The 23,607-nt window shown below is 38.8% G+C and overlaps 1 protein-coding gene across 4 annotated transcripts in view; it reads left to right on the top strand.

Moving 5' to 3' along the window:
- Positions 1-23,178, top strand: part of mapk8ip1b (mitogen-activated protein kinase 8 interacting protein 1b) — a 52,655-nt gene extending 29,477 nt beyond the window's left edge. For 3 of the 4 annotated variants that reach the window (XM_019350347.2, XM_005455738.4, XM_013274755.2), the window contains 10 exons: positions 3,923-4,180; positions 8,446-8,527; positions 10,016-11,122; positions 13,065-13,140; positions 15,393-15,565; positions 16,231-16,334; positions 17,200-17,316; positions 18,198-18,268; positions 18,476-18,574; positions 19,188-23,178. In XM_019350347.2, the coding sequence (XP_019205892.1) occupies positions 3,923-4,180; positions 8,446-8,527; positions 10,016-11,122; positions 13,065-13,140; positions 15,393-15,565; positions 16,231-16,334; positions 17,200-17,316; positions 18,198-18,268; positions 18,476-18,574; positions 19,188-19,260 (2,160 nt within the window). In that variant the 3' untranslated portion in view covers positions 19,261-23,178. Of the gene's footprint in view, positions 1-3,922; positions 4,181-8,445; positions 8,528-10,015; positions 11,123-13,064; positions 13,141-14,457; positions 14,736-15,392; positions 15,566-16,230; positions 16,335-17,199; positions 17,317-18,197; positions 18,269-18,475; positions 18,575-19,187 lie in introns of those variants that run through there. The other variant, XM_025899787.1, reaches the window with a different exon arrangement.
- The last annotated feature ends 429 nt before the right edge of the window (positions 23,179-23,607 follow it).

The raw sequence follows: 23,607 nt of genomic DNA, 5'->3' as shown, positions 1-23,607 counted from the left end.
ACCGTGCTCGTTACCACAATAATAACGTAGTTACTGTAACGCGTTACTTAATAACGCGTTAGTCCCAACACTGGTCAGGCATGAAAAAAGAATTGTACTCATAAATATACATTGATTAAGGTGTCATTGTGTCTTCCATCAAATTGATGCATTCTCACAAATAAAGACTTAATCTAGTAAAACTATAGGAGATGTAAGCCATTATGTTGCCCAGCCACAGTTGTGGAGATGGCCATGGATGTTCTGTCTAATCAGATTTTATGTATGTGCCTGGAGACTGGCCACATGTGTAGCATGCCAAAGATGGAAATGGAGGAAAACTCAATAAAGTTATGTGGAGGCACATTTGAATTCATGTCTGCACCTTCAGACTTAAGATATGAAGGGTCGTACCTATGTTTTATTATTGAATGAGAGGTCCCCTTCACCAAAGGAGTGAAAACACATAGGAACAAGACAATGATATCCTCTTCCTCCTCACCTCAAGCCTCTTCCCATGAACTTAAATCATGGCTTTGTCACATGTAAGTGTGTATAAACATGCTTATTCCAGATATTGTTGCAGTTACTTATTGTCAGCATATTAGACATGCAACCATCCCATCTACAACAGCTGGCATCAAGCTGACTAAATAACAAAAACAGCTCTAGTAGAGATTACATATAAACTCACACTCCAAACATAGAATTCATGATTGACTGCAATCTAAGATTATGGAAAATATATATATATTTAAATTTTTACATGTTGGTGTCAGTCCTTTCTTGTATCATCTTTGAAAGTAATCCATGGTGTGATATGTACTGGGCAGTAAACAAGCCTATAAAGAGTACGATCTCCATGTACAGTTAATTTCTGCGTCCTGACAATCATTGTGTTTGGCTTATCTCTGTATTTTTAAAAGAGCTTTTTATTCTTGCTTTTGCCCTCGTTTTGATTCAAAACAGTTGTATGCTTAAATGCCTAAACCAGGGGTCGGCAACCTGCGGCTCTTTAGTCCTTATACTGCGGCTCCGCCTGGTTTGGGCAAATAAATTAGAAGTATTTAGCTGAAGTGTATTTTATTTATGTTAGTTCTTTTTAACTTGTAGTTCTAAATTGGAAGATTATTGTGATATTGAAATATAAAAATAAAATTATATTCTATTATTTTTTAATCGCTCAAAATAAGAGTCACACTCGCGGAAGCCGGTGTACCCGCCGAAACGCCGTGCATTTATCGAGACTTTCAACCCCAGGTAGGCCAATTATGGATCTTCGGATCCACATTATGTCAGCAGCTGTTCTCCACCGTGAACTATGTTAAAGACAAACACCGTTCATGCCTGACAGATGACAGCTTACAGTCCTGCGTAAACTGACTTCGTATAGCCCCGATTTGCGGACTCTGTGCGCAGAGGTTCAGGAGCAGAAGTCCCATTGTAAACAAATCACGGCAGACCCGACGATGTTTCCATGAGCATGCTTTTGAGAATCTCTTTATTGAGCACTTTTCACACACGGTTGCTGTACGCATACAGCCGGCTGTAGCTTTTCAGCTCACAGCCCGACATACACCACCAACAACACAACAGCACAGATAGCGCAGACGTAAAGGCAGCGAGGCGTGATTGCGGGTGTCGCTCAGGTGCGTCCGCCTCCCCTGCAGCGGCGCTGCAAACCACGCCCCGCCGCACGCATTAACCAGGTAAAATACATATTTAGGCAGAATTTTGCAAATATCTATTTTTCATTTTTCAGCAGCATAGAGCTTTTTTCCAATTATTTTTTAAGAGTCAGGTCAAGGCTCCAACAGCCTAAAGGCGATATAAGGGTGGCGGCTCACAACAGTTTTTGTTTGCTACATGGATCATTTTAGTTCAGGTTGGTGTCTTTCCTTTTGTTATATTTCTTTAAGAGTTCAAAATGTGTTGATTACATAAATATAATTTAATTTTCTCTGTAGCACTTCATGGATTTCATAAGCAGCACACCTTAGTTGTTCACACAAAGCATAAAGATAAAAAACAATATATACAGTGTTATCTTCATTTTAGATGTCAAAAAGTATTTGCGGCTCCCAGTGTTTTCTTTTGCGTGGAAACCGGGTCCAAATGGCTCTTTGGGTGTAAAAGGTTGCAGACCCCTGGCCTAAACCATACAAGTCTAATAAATGTGGACTGAATATGAATACAGTTAGATGAACATTTTCCACTTTAGCTTTTGGCTGTTTAGCAAACCATTATAGCAGTCCTATTTCAAAGACAGGCCGGCTTCTTTCTTTCTTGGGAGTGAGAGACCTCTGGATATCTGGGATGAGTGTCTCACTGCATACAAATGTGCTTGAAGGCAGCACTTAGCCAACAGAAATGAATTAACCTCCATTCCATTCAGCCACTGCCTTACTGTTACCTTACAGTCTGCAGCAAGTAAATTCAGTTAATAGGAGTGCTGTCTGTTACAACAAAGGTTTAAATGTTTACTATATTGGTTATAATACATTCCTGGTACTTGTGATTTCTCGGTGTATGAAGTGTTTACAGAACAGTAGGTTATTAAATTGTGGGGGGGGGGTTTCTCTTCCTCACAGTTTCCTTTGTGAGGTTTGTTTCCTAAAATAGTTTAAGGTGACTGTGACTGTGTTTCGTATGGCAGCTGAGAATTACATAATTGCCTTGAGGGGGTGATCCAATACTGCAGCCCCACCCCACAGTCAGCCTAGAGAAAACACTGTTAACTTTAATCAGGACTAACACAGATGTTTAAAAAGAATATGACTTGGATCCAAACTAAATTTTATAGGGTCTAAAACTGACAAAACAAATAAACAAAAAAAATAAATAAATAAAGGTACCATATTACTCAGTATCAAAAATAAATGTTATAGCATTAAGTTTAATTAGGTTTTAGTTCTAGAGCAACTATACTGTTTTTGTTTTGTTTTGTTTTTTTGCTCATGTCTCTCAAATTGTAATAACTAAACAGATTATTTTAAATTTATAAGATTCAAAAAGTTACTCTAAATAACTTTTTTTTCTGATTGTGCTGTAGAAGGTGACAGACCTCCAAAACAGTTGTTCATCATTGTTCATGTGCTTGTTTTATTTGCATTTGTTTTGTTACGGGTTTCTCTGTATGTGAGGCAAACAGAGAGCACGAAAGACTGTAATAGGCTTAACAACGACTTGCCATGTGCTGTGTGTGTCTGTTTTGTATGTGTAGCTGCAAGGATAGTGATGATAAGTGAAGCAGACTGTACTGTCCTAGTGCCCTCTGACTTACTGTCTCTCAAATCCTTTGCTCGTGTGTTGTTTTGATTTCAGCAGCAGTGAATCTCTTCTTCTTTTTTTTGCCAACAAACTCATATCTTGTACACTGTGTGTGATTAGCATTAGAGTAAATAAATGTGCCTAATTTTCCAACTCTTGTTTTATGAATTGATTGTTTAGCCTAACGGAGTCATCAATTTTGAGAGGTTTCATCATCAAAGCAATTAACAAACTGATGCAATTGCAGTGCTGCACGAAAGGCCAGAGGTATTATATCTGTTTCTTTTGGGGGTGTGAATGTTTTTCGGATTCCCTGTTTCCAGGGTCAATATCGTGAATTTGTTTTGAAATTTTCATACTAATTTTCTTACTAGAATAGGTTTCTAAGCTTTAAAAATAAAAAGATAAAATGAGAAATAGCAGAGCAAAGTGAGTTTTTACTCATTACTGCAGGTAAATTCTGTCAGGTAGAGAAGCTTGATGCTAGAAATAGTCCGTCTCAGCTTTAAATGGCACTGTGTGTTGGCAGTGAGTGTGTTCCTGTTGAAGACAGAGTTGCTTCCAATTGGCCAGCTAAATCTCCTCATCCCATCCACATACACTCTCTCTCACTGTCTACCTCTCTCTCTCTTCCCTGTCTTGACTGATGCCGTGCTTATTCCAATCCCTGCAGAGCCGTGTGAGGCGAGGAACCAATAGCATGTCGGGGAAGGCGGAGCTAGGTGCAGTCGGCCAGCTTCAGGCAGAGATGCTGCATTTGGACCTCATCGATGGTGCTGACGGTTACCGCGGTGACAAAGAATCCTCGAAGGCGTCTGCAATTTCAACTCCGCCAGTCACCAAGGACCCTGCAGCACCTGTTACCATGGATACTTACCGGCCCAAGAGACCCACGACCCTTAACCTCTTCCCAATCGTGCCACGCACACAGGTATAGCCTGAATTAACCTTATCCTCTCGCTCTCTCACACACACACACACACATTCACTCACACAGCTACACAGTTTGTGGCGGAATGACAAACATTGATGAGTAATCGGGAGGACTGTGAGAATGTTTCAGTGTTTTTCTTTTAGTGTTTTTTCACTCCACCTATATTGGAGCCTCCTCTCACACAAATATTACGTTTGAAAATGGAAATGTAACTGGATAACCTGCTTGACATCACCACTGGATTCACTACAATTGCTTCTCTGACAGGATGTGTTTTCTCCACTGAACAATAGCCTCAACTGTCATTTCCTTTTTTCTATTGGTGCCCGTCTCTGTTTGCTTCAATGGTGCTTGAGCTCGTGACCATTCGTGTCTGTGTGTGTCTGTGTGTGTGTCCATGTAAATCAATCTAAGTGAGGACCAACACTAAGAAGGAAGACATTTTGTTTAGGGTAGTTTTAGGCTTTAGTTTTGGAATAGGAGCTAAAAAATGTAAAGTATCAATAAAGAGCAGCGGTGTAGCCATACAAATGTGTCCATCACTGTGACAGTGATGGAGTGTTTAAAAAATGTGTTTGTACTATAGAACAGACATTTAGATTTTTCTTTTTTCGTTCATTAATAAAACCTATGAATTAAGAATTGAGCATTACAATCTACTAATTAAGTTTTGATAATGACAGTGGTATAGTTATGGTTTGAGTAGGTGGTCTTTTCTTGACTCCCTCCATTATACCCGTAACGATTACTAGACCAGGACATTCATCATTATAGCCTCTTGCTAATAATGTTGATCTTCTTGACTTGAGGACAGTGTCCAAGTTCAAATAAAACGCATCTAATGTGCACAAAATCAAAACCTTTATCTAGCTTCAGGAGATGTTTCAACACCTGCACAAGCGTCACTGACGTTTCGTTTGGTTCTGGGAAGGAAAAGTAGCATGTAGTGAGTGTATTAGAACTTGTTAGGTGAAAAGAGCTTTAGTGTTTCAGAGAATATGGTTGGATAAACAATACAGTTACTTTGCCTTATAACCGAACAAAATACAATAAAATTGGCCAAAGAGTCAGAAATCATTTTACATGATACATTACACTGTTAATTCAGATAATAAAGGATTTGTTGCCATGACTTGTTCATGTGATGGAATTAATTTGGGAGAAAAAAGGCAAAACCATGTCATTCAAGAAAAAAAAATAAATCATTTTATTCATGTGTTTACATTTGAATTCTAGAAATATTTCATTTGATTCACTGAAATGTAAAACTACCTCTATGTCATATACATAGTAATGTACACAGTGAGTGAGTTTGCCCTCCTTGAGTGCAGGCAGTCAGCACGATCAGCCAAGCGTCTAAAGCCTATTTGCCTTTGCTTTGCTCTTGATCTGGAAGCAAAGACTGCTCTGCTCAGTGCTCCGCTTTCTTCCTGTAGGTTGTTTGAGCTGTCAGAACTGAAAAGTATAAAGGAAGTAATTGGTCTCACTTATGTTTCAACTGGGGAAATCTTCCTGTCTATTCCAGTACTGTTCGTTTTTACCTTTTATGCAGCAACTAGAAAAAACATTTAAAACAGTGTTAAAATACTTTACTGTTAAGGTTTCTTTAAAAGGTTTAATACATGCAATGAAAGTGAAGACACAGAGCAACAGGCTGCATATTATACCAGATAAATTCATTAGCAGTTGTGGGTGTCAAGCTTTTACTTAAATACTTATTATTTAAAATACTTTTTGGTCATAAAAAATATCATCAGGTGTGATCAAGGAAATCAGTGTAATATTATGTTTTAGTAAAACGAAACACAAAACAAAATCTGTGCCCGAAATACCATCAAAATGGATACATGAATAGATTGGGAAGATCACATGGGATTATACAAAAAAAACCAAACTGATCTGTCATCGCTGAAGTAGATTTATTAAAGTATTGTTCTGTTATTGAGACAGCATGGCTAAATCAGCTGAGACAGACATGACAGTGAACAGTGTCACACTGTGCATCCTTACTCAGCAGGAATGAGACAGAAGATTTCTGATGATTTCCAGTCATTAATGTTTTTTCTCAGACCTTGAATTGTTAAAAGAGGAGTAGGTTGTGTACACTGGGAGACTGTTTCCAGGTCAATGAGTCTGCAGAAATGCAAAAGTATACGACACATTTTGCTCTGCATCGTTTGGCAGCGAGTCCCGTGTCTGAACAAAAGCATCTCTGATCAGGGTTAACCCACTGAGGGTTTTTTTCAAAAGCAGTATTTTTTTAATCCAATAATGTCAAAGGTGCCACATTGAGTCAGACTGTTAAGAGGTTGAATTTCATCATTAAAAACCTTTTGTGCTTGTGCAGTGGTCAAATAAATGAGGTAAAATTAGTTTTCTTTACCATTTTAAAATGAATAACCAGTTCTGATTCTGTCCACCTTTTAGTTGTTATAGTATTTGAAATATCGAGCAGTCAAAGTTGCACAGTGTAATAAATCTTTTGCAGTACTGAGGAGGATGCTGCTTTACAGACTTTTGCTTCCCGATTGAAGTGATTCAGTGGCCAGAGAGACAGATGTCCCTCCGAGAAAGGATTAATCTAACTCTAATTACTTATCTGGCATGCTCCGTATGTTGAAGTGCATATGTGTTTGTGTGGCAGTGTGACTATATGGAAGGTCTACTTAGATACAAAAAAGAACAAGCAGCATATTGCAATTTAAAATTGTTTTATAAAGTTTCAAGCTGACCTGGTTTTAATAGCCGTCTCTATTTGTCTATTTATGAATTTCATGCAGAAAATCCAAATATGGCGAGGTCACACAAGATGCAGCTGTGATAGGCTGAGACAGCTGTCAATTAAGGTGCCCCATCTCACTCAATCAGCTTCCGAGGTCTCCAAACACTTCAAGTTGGCAAGCTTGTGTTCCGTTGTATCAAGTTCAACACAGATTTTAGTCACGGATTCACTTATCTGCTGAAGCTGACTACTCAGATATATGCAGTTGTTTCCTACCTGCTGATTCACTCTTTACCATGGCAACAGCCCCGTCTCCGCCTGGTACACATAGATGGAATAGTGAGTCACGCGTGGTGGGTGGACGGAGGAGGAAAAGATGTTATTTTGTGCGTGCTGTCGTCACAGGAGTTTCCAGCTCTCCATCTGTTAAAATCTTCGTTTAACTCTTCTATTATCCACAACTGAGTGTTAAACCATAGTCTTTCTGTGGAAGCAGTTAAAATAAGCCACTGAGTCCCAAAATATATAAGTCGTGATAATGATCAGATTCATAAGCTTATTTGAAAGGTTAGAAATAATTACTTTTAAAACCTATTTGGTGGCTAAATGCAAATCTTCTGTAAACACTGCTGCCTTCTCCGGCCTAATCTAGATGCCATGATCAATTATTTTATTGGTTGTTGCATTTATATACATATATTTTAAAAAGAGATTAAAAATGTGCAAATAAGGGACTTTCTATACTCTTTTCTTATTATAAATGTATTATGTAGTCCACACGTCTTGCTTGAGATACCTTTTTTTAGGAAGAATTGAAAACCACTAGCGGACATGGCTTATGAAAAACTTTAACACCATGCTGAAAAGTGTTTCAGTCACTGTGTTGTGACTGATTGTGGGTGTGGACTGGATGCACTGAGTTGTATTTAATTGGACTCAGCAGAGATGTCACTTTGAGCAGCCACACCCTTTAGGATCTGTTCACCAATCACTGATAAGCTGCTCTTTAAACGACTCCTTTCACAGTGACACTGATCAGCAACCTCTCTTTTCTGTACTTATAAATGAAAGTGTCATATAGATACCACAAAGATGTTCAAATAGATTTTTGTAACAAGGTTGATTTTGGTTTTATTTGTTCTTTATTTCCATATTTAGAAATGTACAGAAAAAAAGGAAACCTCACAAGTTTCATGACTTCAATCAGCAATTATCCCCCAAAACAGCCTAAAGAGGCTGTCTGACTGCGTGAGTGTGTTTCCCAGTGGCTTGTGTAAATGTCGGGTCCCTTTAAATGCACACCACGGAGCATGGACAAAAGAGTTCCTGCTCATTCAACAGAATAAAAGGTTTGTGTGTGCATGTGTGTATGTGAAGTGAGAGAGAAGCGAGAGGAAGAGAGAGACACACACACTCACACACAGAGAAGTTGTATATGTTGTGTCAGGATCCAGAATTCAGTGAGCAAACCCATCTCTGTTCCTCTTTTTTCCATCTGTTGTTCCTTCTCTCCACTTCCTTCATCTTCTTCCTTTTTCAGGACACGTTAAACAACAACTCCCTTGGTAAGAAATACAGTTGGCAGGAGAAGGTTTCAGGCTCATCCTCGCCCCTTAAAACAGGTGAGCATTCCCACATCATGTTTATGAGTCATGTTTTAGTTTAGACACATTTTCTCATTTAGTTGATGATAACTGGGATGTGCAAGCCAGAATCCATTGTTGTGTTAGTAACATTCAGTCAGTGTGGGCGTGTGTGATTTGCATTGAGTCTGACAGCTTGTGTGTCCCTCTGAACCTTTGGGACACTGCTCAGCCTTGGATTAGCTGCTGGGGCAAGTTGAGCTAGCTGAGGCTATGCTGTATATTGTGTGTGTGTGGTAGCCAGCTGAGGCTTAAAGCTAGCTAGAGGCTGTCATAGCCCATTGATGCTGTTCTTTGAAGAGCACCATCCAAGGCTAGAGTAACCAGATTCACAGCCAACAGTTAGAAAAACATAAATATTAGGTGTTAAGCCTTTTAAAGGCAAATCTGGGGAACAATCTTCCAAAATCAGGAGAAATCCACTTTTATGCTCTATTCAAGCAATAGGAATAGAGTTATGAGCTTTTAGAGCACATTGTTCTGAGATGATGCCCTTGTATTCCTCTATAAATTCTATAAATTGAAATAATGGCAAGTGTAACAGTGTTGCTGTCTGGGTAGTTTGGTTTTATTTGGATTGGATTGAATTTCATTAGGTGTGACTGCGAGCACATAGTCGATTTGTCATTTGATATGTCAGACTCACTGAAAAAAAACAATGTAAATCTGTTTGCCCGCTAATGGTTTCAGTCTGAATCTACAGAGTAGAAGAAAACTGCAAGGCAAAGTTTAACATGTGGCATTTCAGCGATCGCTTATTTAGAAATAGGCCCAGTTCTGGAGTGCCTCTAGTACATGCTTCCCGCCATTTATTTTTATAGTCGACATAAAACCTTATGTCTTCACATAGCCCTACAAGCACCATTTTAAATGGGCTTTATTAGCCATCTGAGACAACTGTGTTCAATCTGAATTGCAAATCAAAGTGATTCTGTGTAGAAGTAAGGAGAGATTTTACTTTTTAAATATAATGAAAAGATTCTTTCAATTTTGCAGTGCTTCTTGTATGCACACCTTTAACATTTAAATGAGAATTAAACAGATTTCATTTGAAATCAGTCCTGTCCTGAATTAGCCCCTCTGCTCTTTAAATGCCATTTAAAATACTCAGGAATGATGTCTGGATCCCCTGCCAATGGATTATGACATAACACGTCAATCACCTTCTCCTGGCTGCACTCTGAATTTGATGAGTAATGGGGATTTGGCTGTGTAATCCTGACATCCGTTACCTAACCATTTCTACTTTTCTCTCTTTCTGTGTGTGCTTTATTTTATCTGCCTGTGCATTCGCTGCCATGTCTGTCTTCGTGCATGTGTGCGCATTTGTTTGTCCATCATGTTTGCGTTTCTGCGTCACGTATGTTTGCTCCGTGTGCGCGACTGGGCTTTGCTTGTGCATCTGCATCTGCGTGTGTGTTTGCTTGGGTGTCTGCATGTTTCTGCTCACACCCGCACTCCCTCTAGGTGATCTCACCCCTCCACGTGAGCACAGCTGTCTAAGCGACGAGGACAAGGTGCACGGAGGGGGAGCGCAGACCAAAGACCGCGGGACCTCCACCGACGCCCCCTGCAGACACAGCCACACCTCGGGACACTCGCACAGCTCATCTGCAGGGGCTGGGACACGGTCCAAGATTCAGGAGAAGCCACCGGCACCACCACCACCACAGAACTATACACCAGCTCCTCTATATCCATCAGGGAAGGCGGATGGCAGTGGGTCCCACAGGGAGAGGATTAGATACCACACAGACGTTCATATCGAGCCAACAGAGGAGATCTATCTGACTCCTGTGCAACGTTCCGCAGATCCCCTGGAACCCCCCACCGTCCAGGACCGGCCTTTCCTCTCACAGCAGACGGAGCAGGGACGCATGTCCATTAGCTCTGACACAGAGGGACCACCTCCTTATCAGCCCCTCTCGGACCGGACCAACCCCTCCATCTATGAGGAGGATGAGATCTATGTCCCCCCACCGTCATACGCTTCCTGTGTAGAGTCCCTCATCACGCCACCTAGCATGGCTGTGTCAGCTCACTCCTCCCATGCACTGGACCTCAGCCTAAAGGGCACAAGTACAGGAGCTGGGGCCATGCTCAGGGCTGGGTCATCAGTTGAGTATGTTGATGCCACAGATGAAAGCTACTGTGGGGACGACGAGGATGTGGACAGGTTAATAATGGACGCAAAGATGAGAAAGGGAGGGGTAAAGGGAGCCGCCCCACCGAGGACTTCCATGAGCTCAGAGGCCAGCGGCCTGACATATGACTCAGTTAAATATACATTGGTGGTGGATGAACACGCTCAGCTGGAGTTAGTCAGTCTCCGGCAGTGTTACCAAGGCTACAGCGATGACAGTGACTCGGCCACCGTCTATGACAACTGTGTCTCGTCTCCATACGAGTCAGCCATCGGAGAGGAGTATGAGGAAGAGGAGCATGACCCTCGGATAGGAGGAGTGCGTCGAGAGGCCACAGCGTGCCTATCTGAGGATTCTACTCCAGAGGCGGACCTCCACTTCTCCAAGAAGTTCCTCAATGTCTTCATGAATGGGCGCTCTCGCTCCTCCAGTAAGTCTGGTAAAAACTCAATTCCAAACATAAATGGTGGCGATGGCTAGCATTTAGCTTTTGGTTTGTTTTTCTGTTGTGTAACTAGTGTAAAGACTTCTTGAAGAAACTCACATTGGTTAGCAAATGCGGTAGTCGGACAGTGCTGATGGCAGTTTTGGTTTTTTGTTTTGTTTTTTGTTTTGTTTTTTTACATTTTTCCCCTTTAATCCATTAACTACATTTCTGAGACTTGCTTGTAAATGCCAGGAAGTGTATCAGCACTAGTGGCTGGTGCTGTGCCTAATTCCCTTTAAATATACACTGTCAGTGGTGTCTAGCCAAACTGGCAACAATTGCTCTTCAAGGCTTAACGCAGCGCAGCTGATGAAGCAAAGCCACAGGAATGTTCAGGAATCAAAATTTTGTCATACACTAAACACAGTCATCCACATGACTGTCCTAACTGTGGAGTAATACAATACTAAGCCATACTGATACACAGTATAACCATTTACTATTCATGTATTTGTAGAGTAGTAGTATTTTTTTTTTTTTTTTAAATGATGTCACCTCTGCTTTTAAGTCTCGAGAATAAAAGCAGTAGACTGGACATTTAAATGACCTGTTTAGTGAAAAGGTGCTCAGCCAGCTTGCTCAGGGATGTGAGAAAACACACATCCAGAAAGAAGTTAGTGAGTTGTTTGAAGTTCTAGACATAAAACTCCCATAAAACTGTAAAATTTCCCAAACTGAGTGAAGGCGCATCGCTTGATGTAATTTTGTGTCACTTCCACTGGAAGATTCAATCATTTTTCAGTATGAAGCAGAACAACGATGCACTGATTGTGAAATTCAGAAAATATCTACTCAGATATTCTACTGAGTATAATAGCCTAGAAGAGACTTAGAAAGTCTAAGACTAATTGAACTGTAAGTCTCACCTGTTTAATTAGCTACTAACTACTACTTGTGTAGTAGTATTCCAACAGCACCCTATGCCCACTTATGTGGTGAAGACAGTGTGGTCTTCACCACAGTCTTTGAGTATTTAGCCGGGACAAAATTGATTTCTTGTGTCACCATATTTAGTCAACAAAGTTAATTTTATCAGAGGCTGATATGATTTGTCAGATAAATCAGTGCTTTGCAAATGCTCAACATCTGTAAAACGACTGTAAAGTTTTGTTTTACCACAGTTAACTTTTAGTGAATTCCATCAATCTTATAATAATCTAAGTTGTAAGATTTAAGAGTAAATTTTGGACTATTTTGATGATAAGGGGTCTAAAGAATTAGAACTCTTGTGGGGACCTTGAAGATCCCTTTGTCATATCTTATTAAAGCTGCAGGTTCTGTCTAAGAGATGTTGCTTAAACAGACTATCTGTAATCTCCCAATGAGAAAGAGCGCTGCACTGAGGAGGGAGATGAGAATCCTCTGTTTGAGGACTGCAGGACTGATTCAATTGCTGTTGCCACCCACATATTGACCCTCATCATAGTGTCTGTTAAAGAGCCAGCATTAATGGGCACAAGAGGCAATTCATGTTATGGAGACAGAGAATAGGAGATACGTGTGTTTACAGTATTTGCTCTAATAGTCCAGGCCGGTCTCTTGGAAGCGATCCATGTATTTTAGTCTCATTAGAAACGCTGCAGCAGTTTATCTGAGCAGTTCAGGCAGCAGTCACAAAGGTCTCAGGGGCATGTAGGTGGAAATACACAATGCACGTTTGCTTCATGCCTAATTAAAGTGTGATTCATGTCTTAGAGAATGCATACATGTAAATGCTGCATCTCCTAATTATGTTCGCTGTGGGCTTTTTTGGACTTTTGTTACAAATTATAAGCCTGTGTCATTAATCTTTTTGCAAGCCCGACACAAAGGCTGACATTGCATACTGTTTACTTCCTATTTTTAAAATTTCTCTCTTGTTTTTTTGTCCTTTTTTGGTATTCAGGTGCAGAATCCTTTGGTTTATATTCCTGTGTCATAAACGGTGAGGAGAAGGATCAGAGCCACCGAGCCGTCTATAGGTAATGACAGTTACACTACCATCCTCGCTGTTATCCCAACAGACGTTGTAAAACCGTGAAAAATGACAGTATGTAGTGTGTGCTGTCAGTTCTGTTGATTATGATGTTAATGAATTGTGAAAACCATAGTAAAGAAATAGGAAAAAAATAAGCCTTAGGGTTTGATATTGTAATAACAGTCATGTTTAAAACTTGTGTGGATTGATGAATTAACACGGCGGTAATATAATATGACACATTATGCTTATATTATCAATGAAGTGTGGCATTCATCTCCCAGTCAGTTACTGTTATAAACATTTCAGATTCTATGAATCCTATCCAGCCTTTTATGTCTTCAGTCAAACAGACCAGATTGTGTAAGCAAAGAATGGGCACCTGAAGTATTCATTAAATGCTTGGTGTTTATCTTTACTAATGAATCTTTCGTAGAAATGAGTAATTCATCCAGCAGCTTTCAGATAACTCAAATAAGTTTTTGAATGAGCCAATCTACAGGCATTAAATAGAAAGATGTGTTTTAATGATAAACCATCAATGCAATTTTTCCATCCTGACCTACTTACTTATTTACTAAATAACTGAGTAGATATTACAGCACATTTAAAACCAAAGTGCTTCAATAAAACTACAAAAGGGTTCTTAAAACTGCCTTTACTCCCAGTTCTTTTAAGAAAAGATTTTAGTCTGCAGATTGTTGACTACTGCATTTGTTTGGTAAATTTCCAATTTGTGTCAAAGATTAGGTTAGTTTAGAATTATATAACTTGTAATTTAATAAAAGTATCAAAGAGCCCTGGTCATCTTTCAAGCTCTCAGTTAAAAGTAGAAGGCCAAACATTATGTCCTCAGTTTTGCATTAATTTAACTGGAAGAAACTGGGAGATCCTATTTTTTAATATCCAAGAATGACATAATTGTAAGTGGGAAAAGAAAACTGAGATTTTCCTATAACTGCACCAGTTGCTTTCTATTTTTTTCTTTCATATGGAAGCTTGTTTTCACCACTGAAAAAAATGCCATAACTTGAAATTTTGAGTTATTTTCTCTAAATTTTTAGTTAGACATTTCTTTGTTACCTGAAAACAGATGGCAGTGACACAGGCACACTCAACATTGGGTAGTGATAGTATCCATGAGCTACCAGTGTAAACATGTACAAACTGCTGCTGTGCTGATAATAACACCATGCCTTTTAGCTAATAACGCAGAGATTTCATCATTTCTGAAACCATGCTGGAAGTACTCAGCAGTTGACTCAATCATGACCTGCAGCTGCAGCTTTGGTAGCTAATGCCTTCCACTTTTTGCTTACAGGTAACAAGGAAATGACGTACCTTCACAGAGCTTCCTGATTGACTGAGCTATCTTAAAACTTTGAGTTATTTTCTTGAAATTTTAGCTTATTAACTCAAAATTTTGGACATATAGCTCAAGATGTTGAGTTATGGATGGCAAAGAAAAAATATACAAATGAATTCAGTGGTGAAAATAAGCTTTCATAGGGATGTCAAACATAAGGCCCAGGGGCCAGATTCAGCCCAGAAAGGACTTCATCCAACCCAATGGATGGCTTTAGAAAAAGGGTAAGGAGGGTGTAAATTTTGGATTTGTAACTGTATTTGCATAAGTTTTATAGCTTTCCATAGTAATACAGACCTCCCCCATAGCCATTCATACTACACCAAAGTAAGCAAGTAACAGATAAAACATGAAAATGACAGAAAAATTCCTTTTTTAATTTTTTTCTGATATTACTTTATCAGGGATTAAATTTGTAGTTAAACATCTTTAGAAAGGGGAGTTTTATAGATCTGTCCCACTTAACATCAAAGTGACTGCATGTGGCCCACAGTGTAAAATGAGTTTGACAGGCCTTCTTTAAAGTGTCCTCACACTGTTCCCCCTGGAACAGCAGGAAAATGTCTGTACACCAGTACATCATATGGAAAGATGCAATGTCGCTAATGCATAGCTGTAAGCAAGGAACTGATTGTAGTTCATTTTTACCCTGGTTTGTGTGTAATAGTGTGTAGCAACGCACCTGACCAGCTAACACACATAAGTTGCATTTAAGTCACTGATTAAATATTTTTCTTTAAATTGTTTAAAAATTTCCTTGTAACGACAAGCAGGCGTAGGAAACCCGTGTTTGACTTTTAAACCTTAAATTTCAATTTAATTTCGGAGCTAGTTTGTGGAGCAGTTACGTGTGCAGCCAGCACATAAAAATCTCACATCTTTCTCAACAGGTTTGTCCCTCGGCACGAAGACGAGTTGGAGCTAGAGGTGGATGACCCGCTGCTGGTGGAGGTCCAGGCAGAGGATTACTGGTATGAGGGCTACAATATGCGAACTGGTGCTCGTGGTGCCTTCCCGGCCTACTACGCTGTAGAGGTGACCAAGGACACGGAGAACTACAAAGGTACCAACAGTGCTGGGATTTGTAGGAGTTGGACCACGAATATGTTAGTAAAGCGAGAGATGGCTGCTGAAACTAGGCTTACATGCCATGAACATCAGAAATGTCATCAGTGATAAAGCCAGACCCAGATTTTCTAGATTCAGTACCTCTGGCATGGTTGTGTTTGTGGATGGGAAGCCTTTGAGGGCTCTTGCATGGAAAATATAATTATTTTATATTCTATTCATTTTATTTATATCTGTAATTTATATTTTATATTGTGATTTTTATCTGTATCATGATTTTACTGGAAAGCACTTTGGTGTACTTCGGTCTTTAAAATGTGCTATATACATAAAATCTGATTGATTGATTGGAGTATGCTCTGATATGTGGGGTTAATGTGCACTCCAGGGAGTGTTTTACTCTACTTTTGAAAACCCAAGGAGGTGTATGCAGCAAGCAACATGGGATAAAGTATGAAATGTTGTGAAGTGCAATGCTATAACAGATTGTTAGTCATTGGTACTGATCGACAGCTCAAAAATGTATTCTGTTCCCTTAAAGGAGCTACTTACAGCTGAATTTTAGCCTGAATATAGTGCTGTATGTAATATTAGAATTTACACATCTTGCCTCTTGTGCTTATTGTCATTGTTGTTTCTTTTTTGCTTTTTTCTGTGCAGTAAAGAGCAATGAATGGATTGACAGATACCGCCTAAAGTTTCTGGGGTCAGTTCAAGTGCCCTATCACAAAGGAAACGATGTTTTGTGTGCAGCTATGCAGAAGGTAAGCTCATATTGTACACGCATGTGTAAGTTATAGGAGATGAAACATGGAGGGGGGAGGGAGAGGGCTCGAGACCAAATACAGACATGACTGGGAGACATACACAGAGAACATGACACACTCTCACAGGAGACACAGGGATGAGACACAGACAAGAAAACGAGACCAGAGATACAAATAAACTCAGAGGCATAAAAGAACTAAACTCAAGACCATAGGGGTTTATGTTACATTTGTGTGCCTTTGTGTCATTTTGCCTGTAAACACGATAGCTCAAAAAGTTGTTGTCATGTTAACAGTCCTTTAAAATCTTACATCCATCAAAGTCTACAAGGTCAATTCAATGATTTGTTGGTCAAAAATTGACAAAAAGCCTTTATAACTTAGTAACTATGATTCTTGCAATGGTTTGTGTCTCGTTACATTTGACCTCTGACCTCTCCTTTAAGGTCAGTAGAAAACTATGTCTCTTACTTATTGACAACATATAGGCATATAAGGAATGATATATAGGGATTTTTGCATGATGTTACTCTGACCTCTTTTTTTAAAGTCAAATTAGGTCAAATCTTAAAAAAATATCTTTTATCTTTGTTTTAAATTCAATTTTTTCTTTCAAATTGACCCCAAATTGTATTATTTTTATTGTACTATAAACCTCTGAAAATGCTTTTTATAAAAGAAAACAAAATTAATATATACAAAACACAATATTATTCCCTTAAAAGTAAATACTGCCCAGAGCTAGAGCTGCCTCGGCACAGGTTTGGACTCTTGGACTCTTGCTTCGTCATAGGTAAAGGAAACTTTTGAAGAGCTTGGATCTGGTAACATTTTCAAAAACCATCTTACACGTGTCTTACAGATTGCTACTAACCGAAAGATGACAGTCAAGTATAACCCACCTTCCTCATGCATCCTGGAGATCAGTGTGAAGGGCATCAAGCTTTCAGTTCAAGAGGATTATTATGCCTGTGACAGAGTAAGACATTTACTGACCCTGTGTATGTCTACTGTGAAATAATTACATGCAACTTCACAGCCTGGTCAAATAACAGCTCATCAACAATCTTTTGGAAAGTTGAAAAGGTTAGGATCTCACTTTTTCAATGCTGCAGTGTTTGGTTCATGTGTTTTTAACTGATAAAGATTTTCTTGCAACTTAAAATATTTTGTTTCTAAAAAAGAAAAGGCTCCCAGTTGTTAGAAATACTCAAACTAGCCCATGTGGCAGAAACAACTGTGATGCTTAGTTTTACTTTAGCAGGTTGTCTAAACTATGTCTACATCGAAATGCATTGGGTTACTACCCTGCGATTGGCTATTTAGATTTTTGCGTTAATAGGTAGTTGAACATGTTTACCTAATAAAGAGGTTGGCGAGTGTATATTTGAAGAATAAGACAGAGAAAGAGAGCGAGAAGCTCAATCTATCAGCACAGAGTTGAAGGAACACATGAGGCACATCTCCACCATGTGGCTGCCAACTGATACTGCAGACAAATGTGTTAGTGTCAGGCCACAGTAATTACTTCAGCAAAAAGAAAGAAAGAATACTGTGGTAATTCTATGTGTGTATATGGGAATTGTATCAATTTAAAGCTTAGCCGTTTAAACAATTGTGAAATTAATGTGTTACTTTTTTCAAGATCTAATGTTCGGATAATACAATGTGATGCACTATCAATCTCAATATATTTTAATATTGCAGCTACCAATTAGTCTAAGATAACAGCTTTGATTGTTTATTTTCTCAGCAAGCCAAAAAAGCAAGAAATGAATAAAAGCAGAACATATGAAGTAGAGTCTGAAATCTTTGCTTCTTGGTGTTAATCTTAGATGTGTCTGCATCCTCTGTTGACAGAGTAACGAGTGCAGTCACTTCTTCCAATTAAAGAACGTCTCCTTCTGTGGCTATCACCCAAAAAACAGCAAGTAAGTAAAAACTGAAAGTATAATAAGTCATGCCGAAGCAGTCTGCCACTGTTTAGCAGAGACTAAAGTTGCCACAAGGTGTCACTATTAAATAAATATTTCAGAATATTGAACCTCTTCCTGCTCACTGATAAAACAAAGCAGGGGTTCATCATTATTAGGTGTCAAAGTAATGTACTGAATGTCTGTTTTAAAACTTCTCTGCAGGTATTTTGGTTTCATTACGAAGCACCCAGCAGACCAGAGATTTGCCTGCCACGTATTTGTGTCTGAAAATTCTACCAAACCTCTTGCAAAGTCAGTAGGGTGAGTTGAACTTTGCGTTCTTTAGGTTTCCTTTTGAAATATGGGTGCAGCATTTACTGTAAACATATTCTAAAGAGAAAAACTGTTTCAGTTGGCACACAGTTTTTCCTTTTAAGAAATCTGACCTGACAGGATCAGCCAGTTTCTCTCTTCTCAGTAAACACAGTTATTCTGAAACTGAACTTAAACCATCACTGAAACTTAAATGAACCAAATTAATACTCTGCAGAAATTAACCTAAACTTAATTGAGGTCATTCAAATGAATAAATAATTTAAATGACCTAGATCACCGAGACTGTGCCTATTGGGGGACAGAGGCGTTAGACAAAGCAGGCTTCAGAGTGTTAAACACTGGGCTTGTGACATGTGTTCGTCTTATTTTAACACTTTGGAAAGACCCTCTGACTCCAACCTAAAAACTTCAATTACAAAAAAACTTAATAAATAGCAGAAAACAAAACCATAATAAGGCTTGTCTCGGGCATGTCTGGCAGTTTGTAATCTTCTCCACCTGTTGGCTCTTGTTTAGGAATGTTTATGATGTGTTTATGTTTATGCAACGTTCAAGAAATGACTGGCACCATGACATGATGTGTTTTTCTTTTCATCAGGAAAGCCTTCCAGCTGTACTATAAAGAGTTTGTGGAGTTCTCATGCCCTACAGAGGACATCTACCTGGAATAGCCTTGCCTTTAACCACAACCCTGTAAAGTACACTGTATCATAACATAATGTTGCATGAAGGACAGATATACATTAATTGGTAAAACAAAAACAAAAAAGGGAAAAATAAAACATTAACACATCTGACAAACAAACAGGAATAGAAGGCCCAAGTATCAGACCTGTGGTGAAAACCTTGTGCAGCAACCAGAGATGAAAATGAGCCAAAGGAGGGGTTTCCTGGGAAATGAAAATATGCAAAATGGCATCAGTGATGAGGCAAAAATGGAAAGCACAAACATTTAACTCTTCAGTTTCTGCAATGCTTGTTAGCCTGTAGCATCATGTCAGCAGGGGCAAAGCTGAAAGCTCAGCACACAGTCTGGACGGCACCACTTTGTACACTGGAAAGAAGAAAGAAAAAGCAGCATTTATGACTTGGAGGTGAACAAGCAAGTGATGATGGTTCATTTTGTCTTGAAATACTGTAACCAGGGTGTGAGCACGAAAGAGCTGTCTATTTACTAAAGACGTAACAGCCTCACAATGAAAAAGGAATACTAAACTAAAAAAAACCCATGTATGAACAGTGAATTTTTATCATTTTATCACACCTAATATGAAGGTATGTCCACATTTATTTAAAAAAAAGAGAAATCTGAATAAAAATCAGATGCAGGCAAAGTGCTCTGCATTTTTGGGGTTCTTGCCACATTTTTACTGCTTTTTGTTAAACCCAGATACAGCAGTTTGATCTGCACTGCAGATTCAAGGTACAGTAAGTACAGTGTGAATGCACAAGAGTAGAATAGGTTTGCTTTTCCATTTAGCAGTTGGAGCTAACTAGTAAAGGAACAGCTGAGTATTTGAATTTCAAATAGTTTTAGTTGAATAAAAGTAAAAACTGGTTTCAGCTTCTCACTTTTCAGTCAGACAGGCAGATAGTAAACTCTGGAGATTGATTTCTATACTTGCTAATGCTCAGTTAAAGTAGACTTTAAACTACTTTTCTCTTGCATCTGTGTGTCTCATTATTTGGAGATTCCTGTTGGTGGAGTTTTACTGGTGGAATTTTTCACTCTAGCCACTTGTGTAAGTTTGCTCCTGGTGGAAAACTACCACAACAAAAGATTTATGGACAAACCATGGGTTGATGGTTTCACTTCCTGATGGAGGCTTGTGTGCCCAAATGCACTGGAGTTTTAGGTTAAAACCTAAAATGAGGGTACAACCATGTAATGTAACCAAAGTGTTTTGAGCTCAGGAGGTGCTCCTACTTAAAACAAATTAAATACTAAAATCTCATATTCCCCCTTTCCACCAATTGAGCCAGGTCCTGGTTCAAGTCTTTTGTGCTAGTGGTAGTGTGCAATTGGGCCCTCCAAATGTTGGTTGGCTTTTTCACGAGCCTTTGTAGTTTTAACTTTCTGTCACATGTATAAGACTATGAACATATCAAATGATTAACACTTTACCCTTTGAAAGGTTACTTTGGAGTAACCATTGAAGTTCTTTTCATGACTGAGTGGTTTCTTGTCATTTTTCAGGCTTTAACCTATAGAACAAAATGGCTGAGTTGGCATTAGAAGTTAATGAGAAATAACCTGGAAACTATTCCAAACTACATCTTTACTATATATACACATATATATACATACATACATACATATATGTATAGAGAGAGAGAGAGGGACTGAGGTGTCAAAAACCATCGTTAAGTTTACAGGGGATGTTGACAAATGTCATCTCTAGGGGAGAAAGTGTTAAAGGTTTCAGCTTTTTGCTGAACTGAACTGTTGAGAAATGAAGTGAAAAGAGGCCATTTGTCTCTCTCACTGACCACAGCTGGAAAACTAATGAGGTGTATTTGTATAACTGCTACTGCTCGATTTTTTTAATATTGCTAGTCTGCTTAAATTATCCTCCATACTGACACTTGGGTTTTTCTTCTAGATGATATGCTAGTTGTATTTTTTAATAATGGCCCCAGCCCCTTTTGTACTTTTGTCATAGTTGAAAAGCAGCAAAGTGTTGATCCTGCATTGAATACTTCTTTGTGACAAAGGCAGAATAAAGAACTCCTTAAATGCACTAAGCATTGTCCATGCAGAAAAGGTTTAGAGGTACATAAGTGTGTACTTTAAGCAAACATCTATTGGTGCTCTCGTGCACAGCTCTGTCCATATGCTCAGTAAAGCCTTAGTAATTCCTAGTCTAATGTCAGACATGCAATGCTTCTTTACTGTGTGCTCTAATTAGGTGTGAAATTAGTGATAAAGATGTTTAACAGGGAAAAAACCCATCTGAGTTAGGCTGTTTACTCCTCCTTCATATGAAATTTTAGAAACCTCCTCCTCTGTTTCTGCAACTAGAATATGACACATTCTCAGGCTGGTAGAAACAAGATAATGATCGTTGGTGCAGTAGGTACAGGTGCTAACGAGGGAGCAAAAACAAAACTGGTGTCTTCAGATCTTCACTAGTAGTGCCTCTTTTTCATCAGATCATTGTTACTTTTTTGAGTCAACATTATCAAAATATTTTAAGGGTTTGCCATTGAGTGTGTGTTGACTTTAAGGTGTTGAATGCAAATTGAGTTGTTTTGCTGTGATTTGCTCTTCATTCCACTGCACTACACATTATTTGCTGTACATGTGCTGGTTTTCGTCTATTCATCCACGTTCTACCATTTATTGGCATCAGGGGACCAGCAGAGAAGCTCCTCCAGCTCTTCTAGGGTCACACTGAGATGCTCTGGGCTGCAGGCCATCCTCAAACAGCAAACTCAAAACAGCTCCTTTCAGCACAAAGTAGCAGCTCTATCCTTTGCACCACCCAAATAACTGAGCTCCTAACTGTGTGCCTGGCAGAGCCAGGATGGCCTTTAGCGTAAACACATTCCTTAAACCCATATCAGTCATCATCTTCTTTCAGTTCATTGCCGTAGATGATGGTAGGAACATGGCTTGAACTGTACGTTAACAATTTTGTGACACTCAGCTTGCCGTTCATAGCAACAGTGTTTGTGGTGTCTGTTTCAAAACTCGTTTCAGATCATACAGAATGAATATTTTACCCAAAAGATTTCAAATACACCTTCTCATTATGTCTCTGATATCCATAGGAGTATACATATACTTGGGAAATTATATATTTTATTATTAGAGAAGCTATTTTTAATTAGCTCATGCCTAACACTTCTCAAGTTAGGCTTGTTTGAGAACTTAGTCATAATGAAAAGAAACTAAAACCTCACTCAAGTGTTGTTGAAGTCCATTAATATCCTGTTTCTGAACATGTGAAACCAGTGAAGAAACACACAGTGGAAAATTACTGAGACTTGATGTTGTAAAATGTGCCATAATGGTTTAAGAAGCAATAATGATTTTGAGCTGTTACACCAATTACTGCAGGTTGATTTGGACTTACCTTGACCTCCACAAAAAAGAGCTTGATAGAAGTTTTAGTAACTCAGATTGCGCATCGTAATCTGAATTATTAAAATTAACATTAAGTTACTCCATTTTTGTGATGATGACATTTTTTTTAATTCATCAGCACACGTACAGCACAGTTGTTCTGCAGTTAAAAACAGTATTCATTCTACATCAATTGTCACTAACACTGGTTTGTAACAGAATATTTTATGTGGTATATATTTATCAGAAGATTAAATAAATGCAAAAGCAAGGATATGGAAATGTTCTATTCAGCAGTTGTCTCACCAGTTGTCAGTTTTTCCTTGTCAAAAACAGAAAAAAAATCATTTTGAAGAAAACGAGTTGTCTGCTGTTGTTGAAAGCCATTGTGTTTGTATCAGGAGAGATCAAAACTCACTTTTCTATGAATTCCCCTCTTAAGAGCCGATCAGACTGACAGGAGAAAATACAAAGAGTGTACAGACATGCCGTATATAAATAAAGAATTTAATTTCTGTAATTAGAAATATGACATTGTATTGATTCAACATGTAGTTTGTGAAATTTCTCTTTATTTTGAACATTTTTCTTTCAGCTGTGAATTATTCTCGATTTAAATGTTTTACTGCAGATCTCATGGTGTCCTGTCATTAATGTGCTGGGATCAGTTATACAAACATATATCGCTTCCATGCTCCTGCTGCCTAATTCAAACTCCAGTGACAATGCTGCATCTCTACATAAAACAAACGTATGTAGATAAAAAAGGTAAATGAAACTTGCAAGAGAATTTGTGCTTTTTCTATTACATCTTAATGTGTATTTATGTATAAAGTAACAGCAGGCCTACTGTCATGTACAGTGTCATGTACAGCTGTGCACCTAGAGATGTGCTGTTCAGTGCTGCCTGCACAGCACATTCTTGTACTGTAGGAGGGTAAGATTGTTA

The sequence above is a fragment of the Oreochromis niloticus genome, linkage group LG1 (assembly GCF_001858045.2).
Source record: "Oreochromis niloticus isolate F11D_XX linkage group LG1, O_niloticus_UMD_NMBU, whole genome shotgun sequence".
In the NCBI taxonomy this organism is placed as follows: domain Eukaryota; kingdom Metazoa; phylum Chordata; class Actinopteri; order Cichliformes; family Cichlidae; genus Oreochromis; species Oreochromis niloticus.
The sequence above is the reverse complement of the archived record's forward strand: the minus strand, read 5'-3'. Positions and strand labels throughout refer to the sequence as shown.